At 39.5% G+C, this 17,808-nt stretch overlaps 1 protein-coding gene across 1 annotated transcript in view; it reads right to left on the bottom strand.

Moving 5' to 3' along the window:
* Positions 1–17,808, bottom strand: part of RYR3 (ryanodine receptor 3) — a 548,626-nt gene that overhangs the window by 337,381 nt on the left and 193,437 nt on the right. Inside the window, exon 3 of the mRNA XM_081108039.1 lies at positions 10,918–11,025. Within this exon, the coding sequence (XP_080964165.1) occupies positions 10,918–11,025 (108 nt within the window). The remainder of the gene's footprint in view (positions 1–10,917; positions 11,026–17,808) is intronic.

Below are 17,808 nucleotides of genomic sequence, written 5' to 3'. Positions count from 1 at the left end.
GGAAAAGAATCATAAACCCACAGGCAAGCCTTTCTCCTAATTACAGAGTAGCAGTTTAGCATGAGCTTCTTGGCAACAGATTTCTAAGTGTGCAGCCACCTCTAATTCCACAAGACCAAAGTGTGTGGTTCTTTCTTGTATGGCAGAGGCACAAAGAATGGAAATTGCCCTGAACACTTACAAGTGATAGGCCCAGCTCATTACAAATACAGCTGAAGCCAGTTGTCCATGCAAAATACATGTACATTAAAGGAGTGAATAACATACCCATTCGGAGAGGTCACTGAGCTAGCAAATCAAAAACAAAACAGTCAATGGATACGTTAGTGGGTGCAGGTCTTGCCGAAAGCTTTTAAGTAATTTGAGGAATCTACTGATACTACATAGAAAAAAAGCAATGAGAATAAAGAGGGTGGATTTCCTACCTGGTGAGGGTTTTATTTTAGCTAGAAGCTAGCAGTAGCATTAGAGGCAAAAGTCTGTCTTTACTTCCTTTTCCCAGTTCAGTGCTGATGTCATCAAGAAACTAGCAAGCAAGCAATATGCTGTAGTCTAAATTTGTCTGTAGCACTTTTTCATAATTACATTTATGCAAGAAAATCCACCCAAAGGAAATGGTCAGTACATATATCAAGTTATTTGGGATTTTTTTTCCTTAGAAATACTGTAAATAATCTATCGGGATTTTCTTATACCAAAGAGGGGCTTTCTTACCACAAAGTAGGTCTTTCAGATGGCAAATTAGATATTAATTAGATATCATGTTATCAGAAGGTCAGTTCAACAATAAAATGAGTTATTTACATACATTTTCATAAGTATCAGCTTCTCAGAGAAACATTAAAATCATTGTATCATAGGGGGGTGAGGGCATGAGTGGGGGAATGGGGGGCAATGGGGGGATAAAGACACATGCAATACCTTAATCAATAAAGAAAAAAATCCATTGTATCAACATAAAATCCTAAAATCATAGCGTAACGCAAGAAAGAACTGTAAGGAGGGGGAGGGGGGCGAGAGAAGGGACATATGTTTAATGGCAATTTGGTCTATGAAAAAACACATTAAAAGCCTTAGTTTGGAGCCCCCTCATTACTATTTAATTTTTGAAAACAATGTCTGGTTCTTTGAAGAGAGAAATTCTGTCAGTGCCATAGAATGCATCCCATATTCTTCCACAAGACAATTTTCAGGAGATTCATGTCTCAAACAAAATTTAAACTTGTATTGTCATCACTTAGTGCTTCAGGGTTGCTGTCCATCCTCTTTGTCCACACCAAGGCAGGAAGAAAACGGACACATTGATTCATTCTACCTAAAAGGATGGGAGCCAGGGTCTCAGGAATAATGGCTAATACAAACAGGCTGGCATTTCCACAGCTAATGTGATAGCTTATAGTCATGGCCTGTCCAAGGGGAGAGGGGCGGTGACACTTTTCCATTTTAACTTAGTACGCTGCAACCTTCACAGACAGGAGGATGTACTTCTGCATCTAAGAGATGTAGTAATTTAGAGATGGCAAAACCAAAGCCCAGAGGAGGGAAGAGCTTTGTCCACAGTCAAACTTCCAGGTGGTAGTGGTGGTGTGAGGACTAAACCCAAACCTCCTGACCCCAAGCATTATCACCAGAACAGGCTGCCTCCCATGAGCAAATCTGTAAGGTGAACTCGAGACCAGGGTAAATTTTAAAGAGTAGTTTTCAACATAAACCCCCAAGTTTTTACATGAAAGAGCAATTACACCAGGTAGATTTGGTTGTTATATTGTAAATACAAAGTATTCTTTATGGATGACCAGAAAATAGATTTTTAAAAAAGCAATAGATGCATCCAACATCAGAATGCTATTTTTTCTCCCTTTCAAAAGAAAAGCAGGGGCAAGTCAAACAAGTTGAGAATTTAATACCGTGGTATACAGCTCTCACAGACTGGGCAGTTGGCAGGGGTAGGAACCCCAGGTTGAACAAACAACCTGCTGGGTGCTGGCCCTGGGGTGGGGAAGTCCTGATTGGGGTCACCAAGGAGATACTTGGAGAGCTGGACACAGTGGCTTTTTACCAACTACTGCAAAAGAAGTTCAGACTTGAACACCTCATGGGGCTATGTTGGTGCATCCTGGTTACCCTGGTGTATGGGCAGAGTAACAGTTTAACATGAGCTTCTTGGCAACGAAGAAGCTCATGGGATTTACATCATGAAACTTGCAGAAGTGACTGTACTTTTTCTGCAAAGGAAATTTTATATCCTATTCTAAAGGTATAATTGATGCCTACTGTTAGATTTGACTCAATGATTTCCCTCTTTTAAAAAATGTACTCTTTAAAAAATGTCAATGGGGATGAGGTTTATTTAGAATTATGTACATAGTTCCTCCATTAGTCTTGTTCTCTCCTCACACACATGCCAAAATAAATTCTCATTTTGCCTCTTTTCTGACAATTATGAAGGGAAGGCAAAAACCTCACATTAAGAGGCTAAATCTGGATGATGGGGGTATCCCCTCTCTTCTATAATATAGAAGTGACAGTGGGAGCTCAGGGCCCCAGAAATAGAGGTAGGGATCTTATTAGCCTTCTTTGTTCTGGATGACTACAAGATCTCTAAATGTGGGCACTGCTGGAGTTCAAACTTTAGACAAGGCTTCAAATTACTCTCATCAGCATCTATTTTGATTTGTTTATTACATAACAATGCCAGGGTAGATGCATCTTTAGCACATTCTTTTTTAATGATGTTATCACATTTTTGTGACTAAATTATCTATGATGATAAGATGGGTGAATGTCCTGAACTTGGCTATAAAGTTTCTCATGACCTGCTCTTTAAGGACCTTTACATGAATACAGCACAATGGAAGGTTATGCCAAACTGATTGTTTACAAGGTCACATGATGTCAGGAGACAGCCTCCTAGCTTCTCAGAAGGCATGGGCACCCCGTCCTTGGACATGACAAATGTGCTATACCATTTGTGCACATTTCTCTAGCAACTGTGCTGTGTGTAGTATTCCCACTCTAAAGACAGGGGCAAATGAAAGGAGCCTAAAGCTCCTTTTTAAGATTAATGGGACTTTCACATAAATAATTCAGGGAAGAAGCAAAGAGAGAGGAGCCAAATAAATAAATCAGAAATGAAAGAGGTGAAGTAACAACTGACCCCATAGTAATACAAAGGATTATGAGAAAATACTATGAACAACTCTATTCTAACAAAATGGACAACCTAGGCGAAATGGACATATTCTTAGAAAAATACAAACTCTGAAAACTCAGTCAGGAAGAATAAAAAAAATGAAATAGCCTGATAACTACCAAAGAAATTGAAGCAGTAATCAAATATCTTCCAGCAAACAAAAACCCTGGTCTGGACGGCTTTACAGGGGAGTTCTACAAAATATTCAAAGAAGAACTAAAAGCTATACTCCTCAGACTATTCAAGAGAAAGGAACACTTCCAAGTTCTTTCTATGAAGCCAGCATTACCCTAATTCCAAAACCAGATAAAGACACCACAAAGAAAGAGAATTACAGGCCAATATCCTTGATGAACATAGATGTTAAAATCCTCAACAAAATTCTAGCAAATCGGATCCAGCATTACATTAGAAAGATCATACACCATGACCAAGTGGGATTTATTCCAGGGATGCAAGGTTGGTACAATATCCACAAATCAATAAATGTGATACATCACATAAACAAATTGAGAGACAAAAGTCACATAATCATATCAATCGATGCAGAAAAAGCATCTGACAAAATCCAACACCCTTTCTTGATAAAAACTCTCAGCAAAGTGGGAATAGAGGGATCACACCTCAACATAATAAAAGCCTTACATGATAAACCTACAGCCAACATCATACTCAAAGAGCAAAAACTAAAACCATTTCCCCTAAGAACAGGAACAAGACAGGGATGCACACTTTCACTACTCCTGTTCGAGGTAGTACTGGAAGTGCTAGTCATAGCAATCAGACAAGAAGAAGAAATAAAAGGCATCCAAATTGGAAAAGAAGTAATTAAACTGTCACTATTCACAGATGACACGATATTGTACCTATAAAACCCCAAAGACTCCATCAAAAAACTACTAGACTTAATAAATGAATTCGGCAATATAGCAGGATATGAGATTAACACCCAGAAATATATGGCTTTTTGATACACCAATAATGAACTCACAGAAAGAAAAACTAAAAAAACAATCCCATTTACCATTGCTCCAAAAAAAATTAAGATACCTAGGAATAAACTTATCCAAGGAGGTAAAAGACTTGTACTCAGGAAACTACAGGACATTAAAAAAAGAGATAGAGGAAGACATAAACAAATGGAAGAACATACCATGTTCATGCTGGTAGAATCAACATCATTAAAATGTTCAAACTACCCAAAGCAATTTATAGATTCAATGCAATCCCCATTAAAATACCAAGGGCATAGGGCATATTTTACAGACCTAGAAAAAGTTCTCCAAAAATTCAACGGGAATAAAAAAAAAAGACCCTGAATAGCCACAGCAATCCTGAGAAAGAACGAAGTTGGAGGGATTATAATACCAGATATTAAGCTATATTACAAAGCCACAGTTCTCAAAACTGCCTAGTACTGGCACAAGAACAGACATATAGACCAATGGAACAGAAGAAAGAACCCAGAAATCGACCCAAGCCATTATGCTCAATTAATATTTGACAAAGGAGGCAGGAGCATACAATGGAGTCAAGACTGTCTCTTCAATAAATGGTGCTGGGAAATTTGGTCAGATACATGCAAAAAGATGAAACTAGATCATCAACTTACACCATAAACAAAAATAAACTCAAAATGGTTTAAGGACTTAAATGTAAGATAGGAAACCATAAAAATCTTAGAAGACTCCATAGGCAGCAAAATATCAGACATATGTTGTAGCAATATCTTTACTGATACAGCTCCGAGAGCAATGGAAACTAAGGAGAAAATAAACAAATGGGACTACATCCAAATAAAAAGCTTCTGCACAGCAAAAGAAACCATCAACAAAACAAGAAAGCCCACTGCATCAGAGAACATATTTGCCAATGCTATCTCAAATAAGGGTTTAATCTTCAAAATTTACAGGGAACTCATACAACTTAACAAAAGTAAGATAAACAATCCAATAAAAAAAATGGCCAAATAGACACTTTTCAAAAGAGGACATATGAAAACATGCTCAAAGTCACTAATCATCAGAGAGATGCAAATCAAAACAACAATGAGGTACCATTTCACACCTGTCTGAATGGCTATCATCAACAAATCAACAAACCACAAGTGCTGTCCAGGATGCTAAGAAAAAAGAACCCTCCTTCACTACTGGTGGGAATGCAGACTGATGCAGCCACTGTGGAAGACAGTATGGAGTTTCCTGAAAAAGTTAAAAATACAACTCCCATTTGACCCAGTAATCCCACTTCTAGGACTATATACAAAGAAACCAGAAACACCAATCAGAAAGGATATATGCACCCCTATGTTCATAGCAGCATAATTTACAATAGCTAAGATTTGGAAACAGTCTAAGTGCCGATCAGCAGATGAGTGGATTAGAAAACTGTGGTACATCTACACAATGGAATACTACACTGCTATAAAAAAGAAGGAACGTTTACCATTTGAAACAGCATGGATGGAACTGGAGAGCATTATGCTAAGCGAAATAAGCCAGTTGGAGAAAGGTAACTATCATATGATCTCACTCATACGTGTGATATAATGAACGACATAAACTGATGAACAAAAATAGATCCAGAGACAAGGTAACACTGAACAGACCATCCAACCTTAGAGAGAAGGCAGGTGAGGTGGGGAGGGGGTTAAATATCAACCAAAGGACTTGTATGCATATTAGAATAACCAATGGACACAGACACTGGGGCGGTGGGGGCTTGTCCTGGGGAGTGGGAGTGGCAGGGGGGTGTCAATTGGGGAAGAAGGAGGCATATGTAATACTTTAAACAATAATGAAAAAGAAAACATAAAGACACAAACAGCAAAAGCAGTTTCATTTGACGCATAAATATCAGCGTAGAAAAATAAATAAATAAATAAATAAATAAATAAATAAATAAATAAATAAATTGGGAAATTAAAGAACCACCTGTCAGTGAGCATATCTGTGAGAAAGGTACCTGCAGAAATAACATCTTCCCAGATCACATTTCCCAATCAGGGTGTATTAACACTCTAGATACTTGAGCATTTTAAGTCAACCATGACCTTATGTGTTCATGATATTATGTGGTCTTATGTGTTGTATAAACTATAACATAAATGTGGCAGCCATAACATTAATTATAATTATTTTTACAGGCATATTTCATGTCCTTTTTTGTTAAATGGTAAAAGTCTTCCAGTGATTAAGTCAACTTTTAGAGACAACCAGAGCCCTTATCAGAAGGAGTGCAGCTGGTAATTTTGTTAATCAAGGCCTTTCTTTTCCAGAAGCATTCATGTCAAAACCCATTTGTAGTTACATAGCGTTAGATGTAACATCCACCTGGTCACATAGCATGGAACTCTCCTTCCTTTGAATATGCATATATCTGAATGGTCTGTGACAGGCGGACATGGACTAGAAAGGAAAAGAGGAACCAATATTCATTTCCACCACCCCAAGGCACTTTTATGCACTTAGTTAATTCTCACTCAATCCTAAGAGGTAGGTTGCATTTTAAAGACATGGAAACAAGGTACAGAAAGGAGAGATAATTTTCCAAAGAGGTCACCTGTACTGGAAACACATCTGCCTAACTCTGAAGAATGACCTTTGCTTGCTACAAATGCTGCTTGCTCTATATTCAAGGTTTTTTTCTATAGGATGATGGGAACGAGGACTCAGACGGAGATGGTGACATCTCCCCTGGCCCCATGTCCTGCTGAAGGTGACTGGGTATTTCACATACTGTCCGGCCAATCAATCACAAATGTGAAAATACTTTAATGTTTGCAAGCAAAGATTATATTTCAAACGCCAGACATTTAGCCCAGCCAATGTGGCTCAGTGGCTGAGCGTCAACCTATGAACCAGGAGATCATGGTTCAATTCCAAGTCAGGACACATGCTCGGATTGTGGGCTTGATCCCTGTTGGAGGGTGTGCAGGAGGCAGCCGATCAATGATTCTCTCTCATCACTGATGTTTCTCTCCCTTCCTCTCTGAAATCAATAAAAATATATTTAAAAAAAACTCCAGACATTCAATTGGCCACAGTGCCAAATATCTATTTGTTGGCAATTTTCCCCAGAATAAGAGCAGATAAAATTTAATCAGAGGTAAAGAGACCCAAGGGTGAGCTTAACGAGGGTGGATTCTGAAGTGCACCCAACGCTCTCTGCCCCCAGTTCCTCCTCATCACTTATTCTCCTTTTCAACATAAAGCTGTGTCCCCTGTGCTGCTGGCTGCAGCTAAGGACATTGCAATAATAAGCTCTTGTTGTTAAGTAGAGCTGGACATCTTTGTTTTCTTTGTTAGCAAGGGGAATTCCTGCAAAATTGTAAATCTCTGCAAAAGGACTTCTGTACACTTACCACGTGAATAAATAAACAACTGAATTCATTTTTAAATTGTTCAGCTGCTGCACAGCAGTGAACAGACATACCATGCAAGGACCAGTGGCTGCAAGGAAAAACCCACACTCATTAAAGCATCCCCTTTGGTGGCAGCCGTGATCATTAGTGAACATAATATCTATTTAAATGCAATAGGTACCTATTTCCGAACAGAAGGGACTGGCATACAAAGGAGGTGTCATACCATTTAAACACCCCTAGGCTCTTCAGAGAATCATTATAGTCTGTCATGTTAACTCATTTCCTTCCTTATTTTTCCTCTTTTTCTTTTCCTTCCCTGCTGAATATTATCATCTAAAATCAAATTAATTTCTAATAGTAAATGTGCACAACAATCATTTCAGAAAAGGAAAACAATCATACTCAAGAGGTTATAGACAAATATCTTTCTCATAATAAAGATAGAGAGCCCGGATGGAATTTTGAGAGAGTTCCAAGAGGTTTGGAGTTACTGAATCTGCTGTTTAAGTAACTAATTAGTAGAGCCGCCAATAAATAATAAACTTAATAGTTTAAAAAGAGTGTCCTGTCCCACCTTACTCCAGCTCTCTTTTCCTTTCCTGCTAGCTCTAAGATCTCTAGTTAATAATAATATAATGTGTCAAGATAGAAAATAACTGTTAGATATCTTTTTTTTTTTTGTAAAATAGCACAAAAGGCCATAAGACACATTATCCAATGACTATTTAATAATAAAAATGTCATGAATTGTTTATTTTGGACTTGAGTCTTCAAAGAGAATAAATCCCCCAATAAGATTTAATGTATTGGTTTTTGCATAGTATATATTAAAGATGGGCCCTGAAATATATAGCTATATTGAATAAACTTCTGTTATAACATGGCTAGTAATTAAGGGAGGTCTCATTCATATGTTCCAAAACTAAGTATTCAATCTTATTAAGTTGGTCTTTGCCTTCTATTTGGAAAATAAATTATTATTTATTCTTTTTTAAGACAAATTAATTAAGGCTATTATTTAAGTTCTTGGCAACAAAGAAGAACAAGGATTACAACCAGAACTCTTTAATTTACTTTGTCATCTACAGGACTCCCTGAATCACTCACACTAAATGATAAAGAAAACAAAGTCCTTTGAAATGCAGCTTTTGAACAAAACAGAGTGCCCAAGAGACAATTCTCCAGTTAATATAGCTTTTATCTTCCCACTTTCTATCCTAGGGCCATAAGTAGGCAGGGTCTAGCTGATCTTGGTTGGCAGTGAAAGTGATTATATTCCAAATCAACCAGGCTGCCCTCACCAAAGAATACTGTAAATGATGAGTTATTCGTCTTGGAAAAAAACAGTTCACAATGAAAAATAAATTTGTTCCATTAAACTGGAAATGTTTGAGAGTGTGTGCCAATGGAGGAAAGCATGGGGTACTGAGGTCAATGCAAGGAGAAAGTGAACATAGACATCAGTGAACATCAAAAGCACACAAAAAAATTCACCTGTGTTTATGCTCTAAGGAAGAAAACAAAGCTGTTTTCTGGTGGCTGATGAAAGCATTTTATTCTAAACCAAAACAGTGAAGATTGATAAACATTAGTGTTAAGGTCCCTAGAAAACTAATTAAATATTCTAATTTTATAGATGAGAACACACTGGTCTCCAGAGATTAGAAGACTTGTGTGAGATCACTTTAGGGGCTGGAAGATGGCCTAAATGTAAGTATTGTTTCTCTCGAGCCAGTCATTGTCTCTTATACCATAAATGAGATGCTTCTTTATTACGCAGGAGTTCATTAGAGTCAAGTAAAAACAATCCGTGCTAGGTATAGAAATAGTTCTTACCTCCGTGCATTTACTCTCCAGTACAGGATGCAGAAAATTAGACTTGCAATTATGGTAGAGAATGATAAGAACTATTTACACTATTTACTGACTTTTGCTCAAGCAAGGCACCCATCCTAGAACTGCAGGGTCAGCAAAGTCTTCTCAGTAGATCTAATACCTAAACTGGCTCCTTTAAGGAGAAGTAGAGATGACCTACAGGAAGAGAGGAGTAAGAAGCTGTTCTAAATGAAGGGACTTGCTGACACACATGATCACAGGCAAACAGAACTGTCATATTTGAGGAAGTGAAAGGAATTCAATGTGGTTGGAACACCAAGTGCCTGGGGGGATGTGGTGAGAGATGGGGCAGAAGATGGGGTGCCAAATCCTGAAGGCCTTTTTGTCTACTTAAGGAACTTGGAATATTTCTCAAGATAATGAATGACAGAGGATTTTAAAACAGGGAGGTGACCCAGCTGGCATGGCTTAGTGGCTGAGTGTGTCGACCTATGAACCAGGAGGTCACCATTCCATTCCTGGTCAGGGCACATACTGGTATTGCGGGCTTGATCCCCAGTGGGGGGGCATGCAGGAGGCAGCCAATCAATGATTCTCTCTCATAATTGATGTTTCTATCTCTCTCTCCCTTCCTCTCTGAAATTAATGAGATATATTTTAAAAAATAAAACAGGGAGGTATAATGATTATATCTGCATTTTAGAAAGAACACTATGAACAGCTGAGTGGGAAAAATGGTGGTGGTGAGGGGTAAGTATAGAAGGAACAAAAGCAGTATAACAGAACAAAAGAAGGAATAATGCAGTATATAAGCGAGGTGGAAAGAGGTGTTTGCTTTTGAAATATTCAGGCCATATAATTAAAATAATTGATGACAAATGTATATAAATAGATGTGGGTTGTTAAGGAAAGAAAGGGTAAAAATTATTCTGAAGTCTCTGTCCAATGACCTTCTGACACAGGAGATATGACACATCATCCCTAAGTTTAATACTTGGGAGCATTTTACTGACCCAAGTAAGAGAACCTCAAGACAGCTCTGTGTTTGCTCATCATGAGTGAACTGTGGAGTTCTGGGCACATGTCAAAGATTCTTAATTCCAAGGAAATCTTTTCCAAACTGCTGTAACCTGGTGTGCTCTACTGGACAGTCATAACTCTCCAAGAAAAAAGAACCTGTTTAATAGGCACCCTCCATCTCAAGGCCCTCTGAGCCTCTCACATTTCCTGGTGGGTTATGGAATAGGGAAGGGGAGTAGGTTCAATATCCGATGCCCTGCTCAGGCAGCATCAATGGTGGTCTCTTCTATTTTTTGGTGGAAATTTTTTAATCAAAAGGAAAGAAGATTAGGATTGCTAAATAAGAGGAATTAAACTCAGGGAGAAAGATTTATTGTCTCCATATGAATCATCTCAAGGACCCTAAGGTTTTCCAGTTCAGAGCTCAAGGAACAAAATGATATATGCATTTTGGGCTATGGTGTGTCCCAATCCCCACCTAGGACATAATTTAGGTACTCACCCCTTCACCACCATTTTCACCTGTGTTGGCAAGCATTTCCTGCAGGGCTCTCACCGAGAGGGACTGCTCCAGCACAAAATTGCAGACACAGAGATCTGGAGGAACATACTGTGGAAATAAAACCAGAATGAGGATACCTGCTCATATCAGTTAGGGGTCAGTCATGTAAAAACACGACAAGGACAAAAGCCTATGCATCAAAGTGACAGTTGGATGAACGGATGAGTAGAAATATAAAAGGTGGATTCTCTTGTTCACGTTAAGATGGGTTTCATGCTGGATTCTAAAGGATGAGAAAAATAAAATCCCCAAGTGTCAAGGGAACAGTGACCAAGATGTCAGGATCAATTTAACTGAGGACTGGAGGCATACAAGGGGGAGAACACACATAAAACCTCAGGGGAGAAGGGACAGGAAGGATAGGCTGAGCTACACGGATGTCTTGGAGGGACCAAAGGGAGAAAGCCACTGGGATCTCATCACCAAAATTTATTAAGATGTTGATGGACAGACTAGAATGTGGCTCTAGACAATGTTAACCAGATTAGGAAATTCATTTACTTAAAAAACACACCTTGATACCACAATGTAAAAAGAAGCAATAAAGGGAAATAAGAGTTATATAAATATATTTCTGGACTAAGAAATGTCCAGAATTATAAGAATTGATGACCTCTATAACAATCATTCTAATTTATTATGTGCTCAGGTAGTGTTATGATATTTTTATATGTTCTGGATCATTTACTAACAACAGTTAAAGAGAGCCTTCTTTGCATCCTGACTAGTAATATCTAATGCTCATTGAGTGCTTTCTCTGTCAGGCACTAAGTATTCTGCATATATTATCTCACTTAAACCTCACAACTTCCCTTTAAGGTAGAAATGATTGATATTCCAGTTTCCTGCCCAGGAAACTAAAGGACAGAGAAGTTAGATCATCTGTCCAAGGTAAGGGCTTATATTTGGCTGAGGTGGATTCAAATACAGGCAGCCTATCTCCAAAGTCCCGACACTTAACTCTATGCTGTGTCTGCCACTGATGAAAATAGTAAGATATTTTTCACAACTAGAATACTTTCAATCAGCACATCTTTAAGTATGACATTTATGTAAAAGACAGTGGTTGGTATTGAGAAAGATAAAAAGACACACAAAACAAATCATTGCTCTTCAGGAGTTTACAATCCAGTTTCCCACAATTTCTCTGGTAATATGGTTTATAACCAGCTTGCATACCAAGCCTCTGTTTCCTAAGTGATACTGGCCGAACTCTGACACCATGAGAATAACAGGTATGAGGAACGAGGACCAGAAGTCACCAGCAGCTATGTCTGAGACAGGTAGAGCTGTTTCCATGGAGCTCCAATTTCAAAAGTTAAAACCAGCACAGAGAACCTCTCTGACATCAACATTTTCATTTTTAAAATACAGATCATAGAATTAGCAATCTGTAAGTACTTCTTTAGTTTCCAAGTGTTTGTACATTCTTTATCCCCCTCCCCAACATCAATGCCCTACTTGCTGGTCCTGCCTACTGTCCTCTTTATTAAAGTGTTAAGACACCTTGCCCCCAAGCCAAGAAAGGATAATCCTATCCCAAAGGCCATTGGTCCATGGGTGACATACATTTTTAAGTACTTTTCTACTTCAATAACTTTCCTGCTCAGGGTCTCAACTGTCAGGAATTCTAAAAACTCAGTCCTCCTAGAATTTTGGTATTACAGGAAACTGCCCAGTTCTCTTTATGAAAGTGATGTAACTTAGGAGAAATTGTAACACCAGCAGGCAAACACATTTATTCCTCACATTTCCTGCTTTGTTTTCAAAGTCTGTTCTTGCTATAGGTAATTAACTCATTTGTATGGCACTTGAGCAAGCAGACAGCAGGTGATGCAGGGCAGAGCTTCATGTCCAGGAAGTGTTTTTAGAGCACATATAGCATCATTACAAGAAGCATACAATAATAGGATAAGGCATTGCTCTGAAGACCTTATGCCATAAACATATCATCCAACTCTTTCAAAATATGATGCCATCCCAGATGATTTTACGGAGGTCTTTTCCACCGCTTCTTAGTCTACTGTATTTCATGTAACCAGAACAGGAAGCCAAAAAAGCCCGGTTTGAGTGTCTCCTCATCCTCCTCTACTTCACTGGAGCATGTGATTTGGAGATTTCCTAGTCAGGAATGTTTACAGTTATGGTTAGTACTTCACAGGATGCTCTTTGACTAATCGAATGATCTCAACCTTCATGCTCACTTTTATAAGAACCCTGTTCATCTCTTTAAGATAGAAAAATTTCATAGTTGCAAGTGCTCGAGATTCCGCCTTCACATGAGATTGTGCAATTCTAAATCAGCTGTTTTTCCTCCCTGTGCTTATTTGCTTGGACAGAAGAGAGGAGCTCTCCCACAACACTGCCCTCACCCATCCGGATGGGGGACCACTGACAACATGGACACTAGGCATGCTCCAATCATATTCTTCTTTTCCTCCCAGATATTAAAAGGCCCAAGGTGGTCATGATTAAATTACTGGCAATGAACATTAAACCAGGTCACAGTGAGCATGGGGAGGAAGCATTTTATTTGGGAGCACTCGATCTGCCACTGGTTTATAGAGTTTCCTTATAGGTTAGTTTTTCTACCTCTAAAGTGTGCTCCCTGCCTGGACTCTACACTCGGGGATAAGGTCACATCACTCCAATGGCATGCACGTGGGCAGTCGCAAAGGCAGGAACAGGGCAACAGGAATATCTGGAGAAAAACAAAATGCCATTAGCAACTTCTTCATGACATGAATGGAGTGCAGAGCACAGAGTCATCTGACCTGCTACTCCAGCTGCCATCCTTAATTAAACTCCACACCAACCTGAGCTTTCCTTCTACACATTGCCCAAGAATGAGCAAAGGCCACTGGTCCAGCAAAGCTAATTTGTTTACAGTGTGAGAGTCCCCCAGGAGGCCAGCTCATTGTCTCTGTGCTCTGAAGCCTGTGCCTCAGTCACTTTGTCTGCCAGGCATGGGGCATGTGTTTGATGATTCTTAGCACGGAGAGAAGAGTTCTCTTGACATCTGTTCTGAAATAGCTCCTCATCACTCTCCCCAGTCCCGTCCTTAGACTGCAGAAGCTCTATGTTTCCAAATGTCCTACAGAAAACCTTGAAAAGCCAGGGCCCTAGGTAAGCCAGGAAGTAGGTATTCATTTAGCCCCACTATATAAAAAAATAATGAAAAAGAAGGCCTTCATGTCCCATAAATTTATGTAACATCTTCCTCATTGCAATAAAAGTATTTTTCTGGGACTTACTAGATCTAAATGGTGGGAATCTGATACACCTCTTACTAGATTCATTTAGCATTTTTCTACCTTGCATCCCACAATAAGCATTCAGTACTGTATTCAGACAAGCCTTCAGGGAAATGAAGAGGTGAGTTAATTATAAGAAGGGGGATTGACATTCCTCTATTACACTGTTAACCACAGTATGTTTTGGCTTATACAATTCTTTATGCACTGAAGTCTGTTTCACTAGATTGTGGGTATCTTGAAAAATGTATGTCTTATTCTACTTGTGGTATCCCCAGTACATAGACCAGTAAGTGCTCAATTCAAGTGTTTTTGAACGGACTCTCTGGGTCCCAGAAGACTACCCAATATGTGGCTGTGGTTGCAGATGAATTGCACTGGGCATCCACCTGCCCAGCTGAGTTCCTTCTCAAGTCTCCTGCTTATTGTTCAAGAGAGCCTTCTTCTTTCATTATCATGGGACTGACTACTCCTTCTTCTCTGTTAATCAATCTGGCTCTCACTCAAACATGCCTAAATAATACACCCTGTAAGTGCATCAATAAATTTGAATTAAAAGCAATAAATGGCATATTGGTTAAGAGTGAATACTCTAGTGTAGTACTATCCGAGGTCCTATTTCTATTCAACTACTTATTAGCTGAATGATGTTAGGCAGGTAACTTAATCTCTCTGTACATTAGTTTCCTTATGTGTAAAATAAAGATGTAATAATACTTACTTCTAAGGATGAACTACATTTTTATATTTAAAGAGATTAAAACGGAGTCTGGTGCATAATAAGTACTTTTAAATGTCAGATTTTATCTCACACAGAGAAGGAAAATCAAAACATCAATAACTCACTTAAATGGTCATTTATATAACCAACTAGAGGCCTGGTCCATGAATTCGTGCATGGGTGGGGTCCCTCAGCCTGTCCGATGATGGGGGCCGATTGGGGCCATCTTGCCCAGTCCCGATCAGGGCTGGCTGGCCACGGGGGAGGGACTGCAGGAGGTTGGCTGGCCACAGGAGGTTGGCTGTGAGAGCACACTTACCAACAGGGGGCAGCTCCTGCATTGAGTGTCTCCCCCTGGTGGTCAGTGTGCATCATAGCTACTGGCTGGTTGTCCAGTCATCTGGTCATAAAGGTCACTTAGGCTTTTATATATAGACTATAGGCCCAATGCATGAAATTTGTGCAAGAGTAGGCCTTCCTTCCCCTGGCTGCCAGCACTGGCTTCTGTCTGGCACCTGGGACCCAGGCTTCCCTCCGGTACCCAGGACCCGGGTTTCCCTCGCAGCCCTGGCTTTGTCCAGAAGGTTGTCCGGAAGGACGTCCAGTCTAATTAGCACATTACACTTTTATTATTATAGATATTTTTGAAGTTCTTATTTTGTGTAAGGATAGGCAAAACCTCTGCCCTTTAAGGCTGTGTGGTCTAGAGGAATGTTGGGGAAGCAAATGAAGAATTTCCAAAGTATGATTCAAAATGTTCAGAGGTGAGAATGCATGTAAAGAAGCACACAGAGTTGAATGTGCATGGGGTATAAGAGGAGGAAGTGGGAGGAGGAGGTGGATGGGGAAGCAAGCAAAGGAAGATGAGAAGTGAGGCTGAAGAAAAGTAGGTGTAAGATTGAGAAGAGTCTTGAGTCCCCTTGTCAAGTGGTTTGAACTTTATCTTCAGAACAATGGAGCACAATTAAAGAAAGTAATGCAGGAAGTAATAGAACCAAATTTGCATCTTTGAAAGATCATTGCAGGTCTAGTGTGAAGGGGGCTAGATCAAGGCAGAGAAACAAATTAGGAAATTGTTGCAATAAAGTAGTTATGAAGTGACAATGGGATGCATTAAAGTAACTGCAGTGGAGATGAAAATAAGGGGATGAATTTGAAATATCTTGAGAAGTTAGGTGTGATGAGACTTGGTGATTAATTGGATGTGGGAGATGATGAGAAAGGAGTGGAAGACCACCAATGTTTCTACTGGGTGGTACAGAGTGCAAAAAGATAGGATTCAGTGAGAACAAGCCACACCAAGTGTCCAAAAGACCACAGGGACAGTAATTACTCTTGGCAAATTGTCCACTGGAATCTCTCATTTGGGCCAACAGAATGATAATGGGAGGGTAGATAAGTTGCTCTGACTATGTATGGGTATTCCTACAGATGCCACCGAGGTAGGGTCATCTAGGAAAAGAGGAGGAGTTTGAGAAAATGACACATATTCTCCCCAAAAAGAGAATTCCTAGAGACCTAGCAAACAAAGTCACCCAATTAACCTCACTTTCCTTTCCCATGTCCATCAAGCAGTCAGCCAGCATTTAGAGAGCACAATAATATGCATTCAGGACTGTGCTAGCAGCTGGGGGAACAAAAGAGAAAAGTAAGACATGTTTTCTATCCTTTAAGGAATTTTTAACCTTCAAGAGACAGACCTACTATACATGAGACTTTATGAAGCAATGCAAAGGAGTATATTCAATGTGAATTTGAGGGGTATGAATATGTCTTGTAGGACCCAGAGCCCTCTCAAAGATGTTGTGATTAGAAATGGCCAGCCCAGGCTGGCTCTTGGCCCAAAGAGCGTTTATGTAGGCAAGGAGTTCCTGGCACAAAGCAAGAACTCAAATTTTTGTTTAATAAATGAACAAGATGAAAGAGTTATTCTTTCTATTTTGTGTGTGTGTATTCTTCTCTTTTGTTTAAAATTCCATTAGTTGAAGTAGCATTATTAAGTATGGACTTCACACAACCTTTTCCCTACTTCCCTTTGCTTTTTCACCAAAAGAAAAAGTCAAGTATTGGAAGTATTATGAGTAGTAAAAGAGTGAGCAAAGGAAGGAGAAAGTAGTGGATAACTCCTGCTTACTAATTTTTGTACCTATACTTCCCACTTCAGTCCCAGGACTGAGCAGCTAGATGAATGCCATTGATATTGTGTCATACTTATGGGCTGGTGGGTTTACACGAACTCAGCCCTACTACCATGGCAGCCTACAGAGTCTTACCTGCAAAGTGAAGTAACTTCTAATGTCAATCACACGAGGAGAAGAAGTGAGTATGAGAACAGAAGCCAGACCTAAGGAAGCAGAGCTGAGATAGCTGGGAGAAGTGAATCTCACATTCCTGGACCCACATTATGAAGAGACAACATAGCCCGTGGGGTGTTCTTGGGCAGATGTTACAAAAGCATCCAACCAGTGACAAGTCTGAAGGTAGAAAGCAAGGGACTCGGACAGGTCATTCTTTCCTCTGGGGTTCCATGTAAACAAGGACAGGAGCAGTGAGTATGTTAATTAAGAATCAGAAATTTTAATCCAGAATGTAGGAATACATTGGCCCTCCCATCTTTACTTTTCTTGTGTACTTCCATAGGGTTTAACAGAAACAATTTTTTGAAAGTTCTAGTCTGCTTCGGTTGGATTATATAAAGTGAGGAAAAATTCTTGGTCTATAAGTGAGCCAGAACATTAAAGAGAGCAAAGTGCTCCCCTGTGGCCCACAAGATGGTAGAAGGCATAATCAAACAGCAGAACCACAAGACAGCAGCAAAACTCAGGGGACAAAGCTGGGGGGTCCTTGACAAACAGG

This window comes from Myotis nattereri (assembly GCF_964212035.1).
Source record: "Myotis nattereri genome assembly, chromosome: 1".
In the NCBI taxonomy this organism is placed as follows: Eukaryota; Metazoa; Chordata; class Mammalia; order Chiroptera; family Vespertilionidae; genus Myotis; species Myotis nattereri.
Note: the sequence above shows the minus strand (reverse complement) of the source record. Positions and strands in the feature narration are given on the sequence as shown.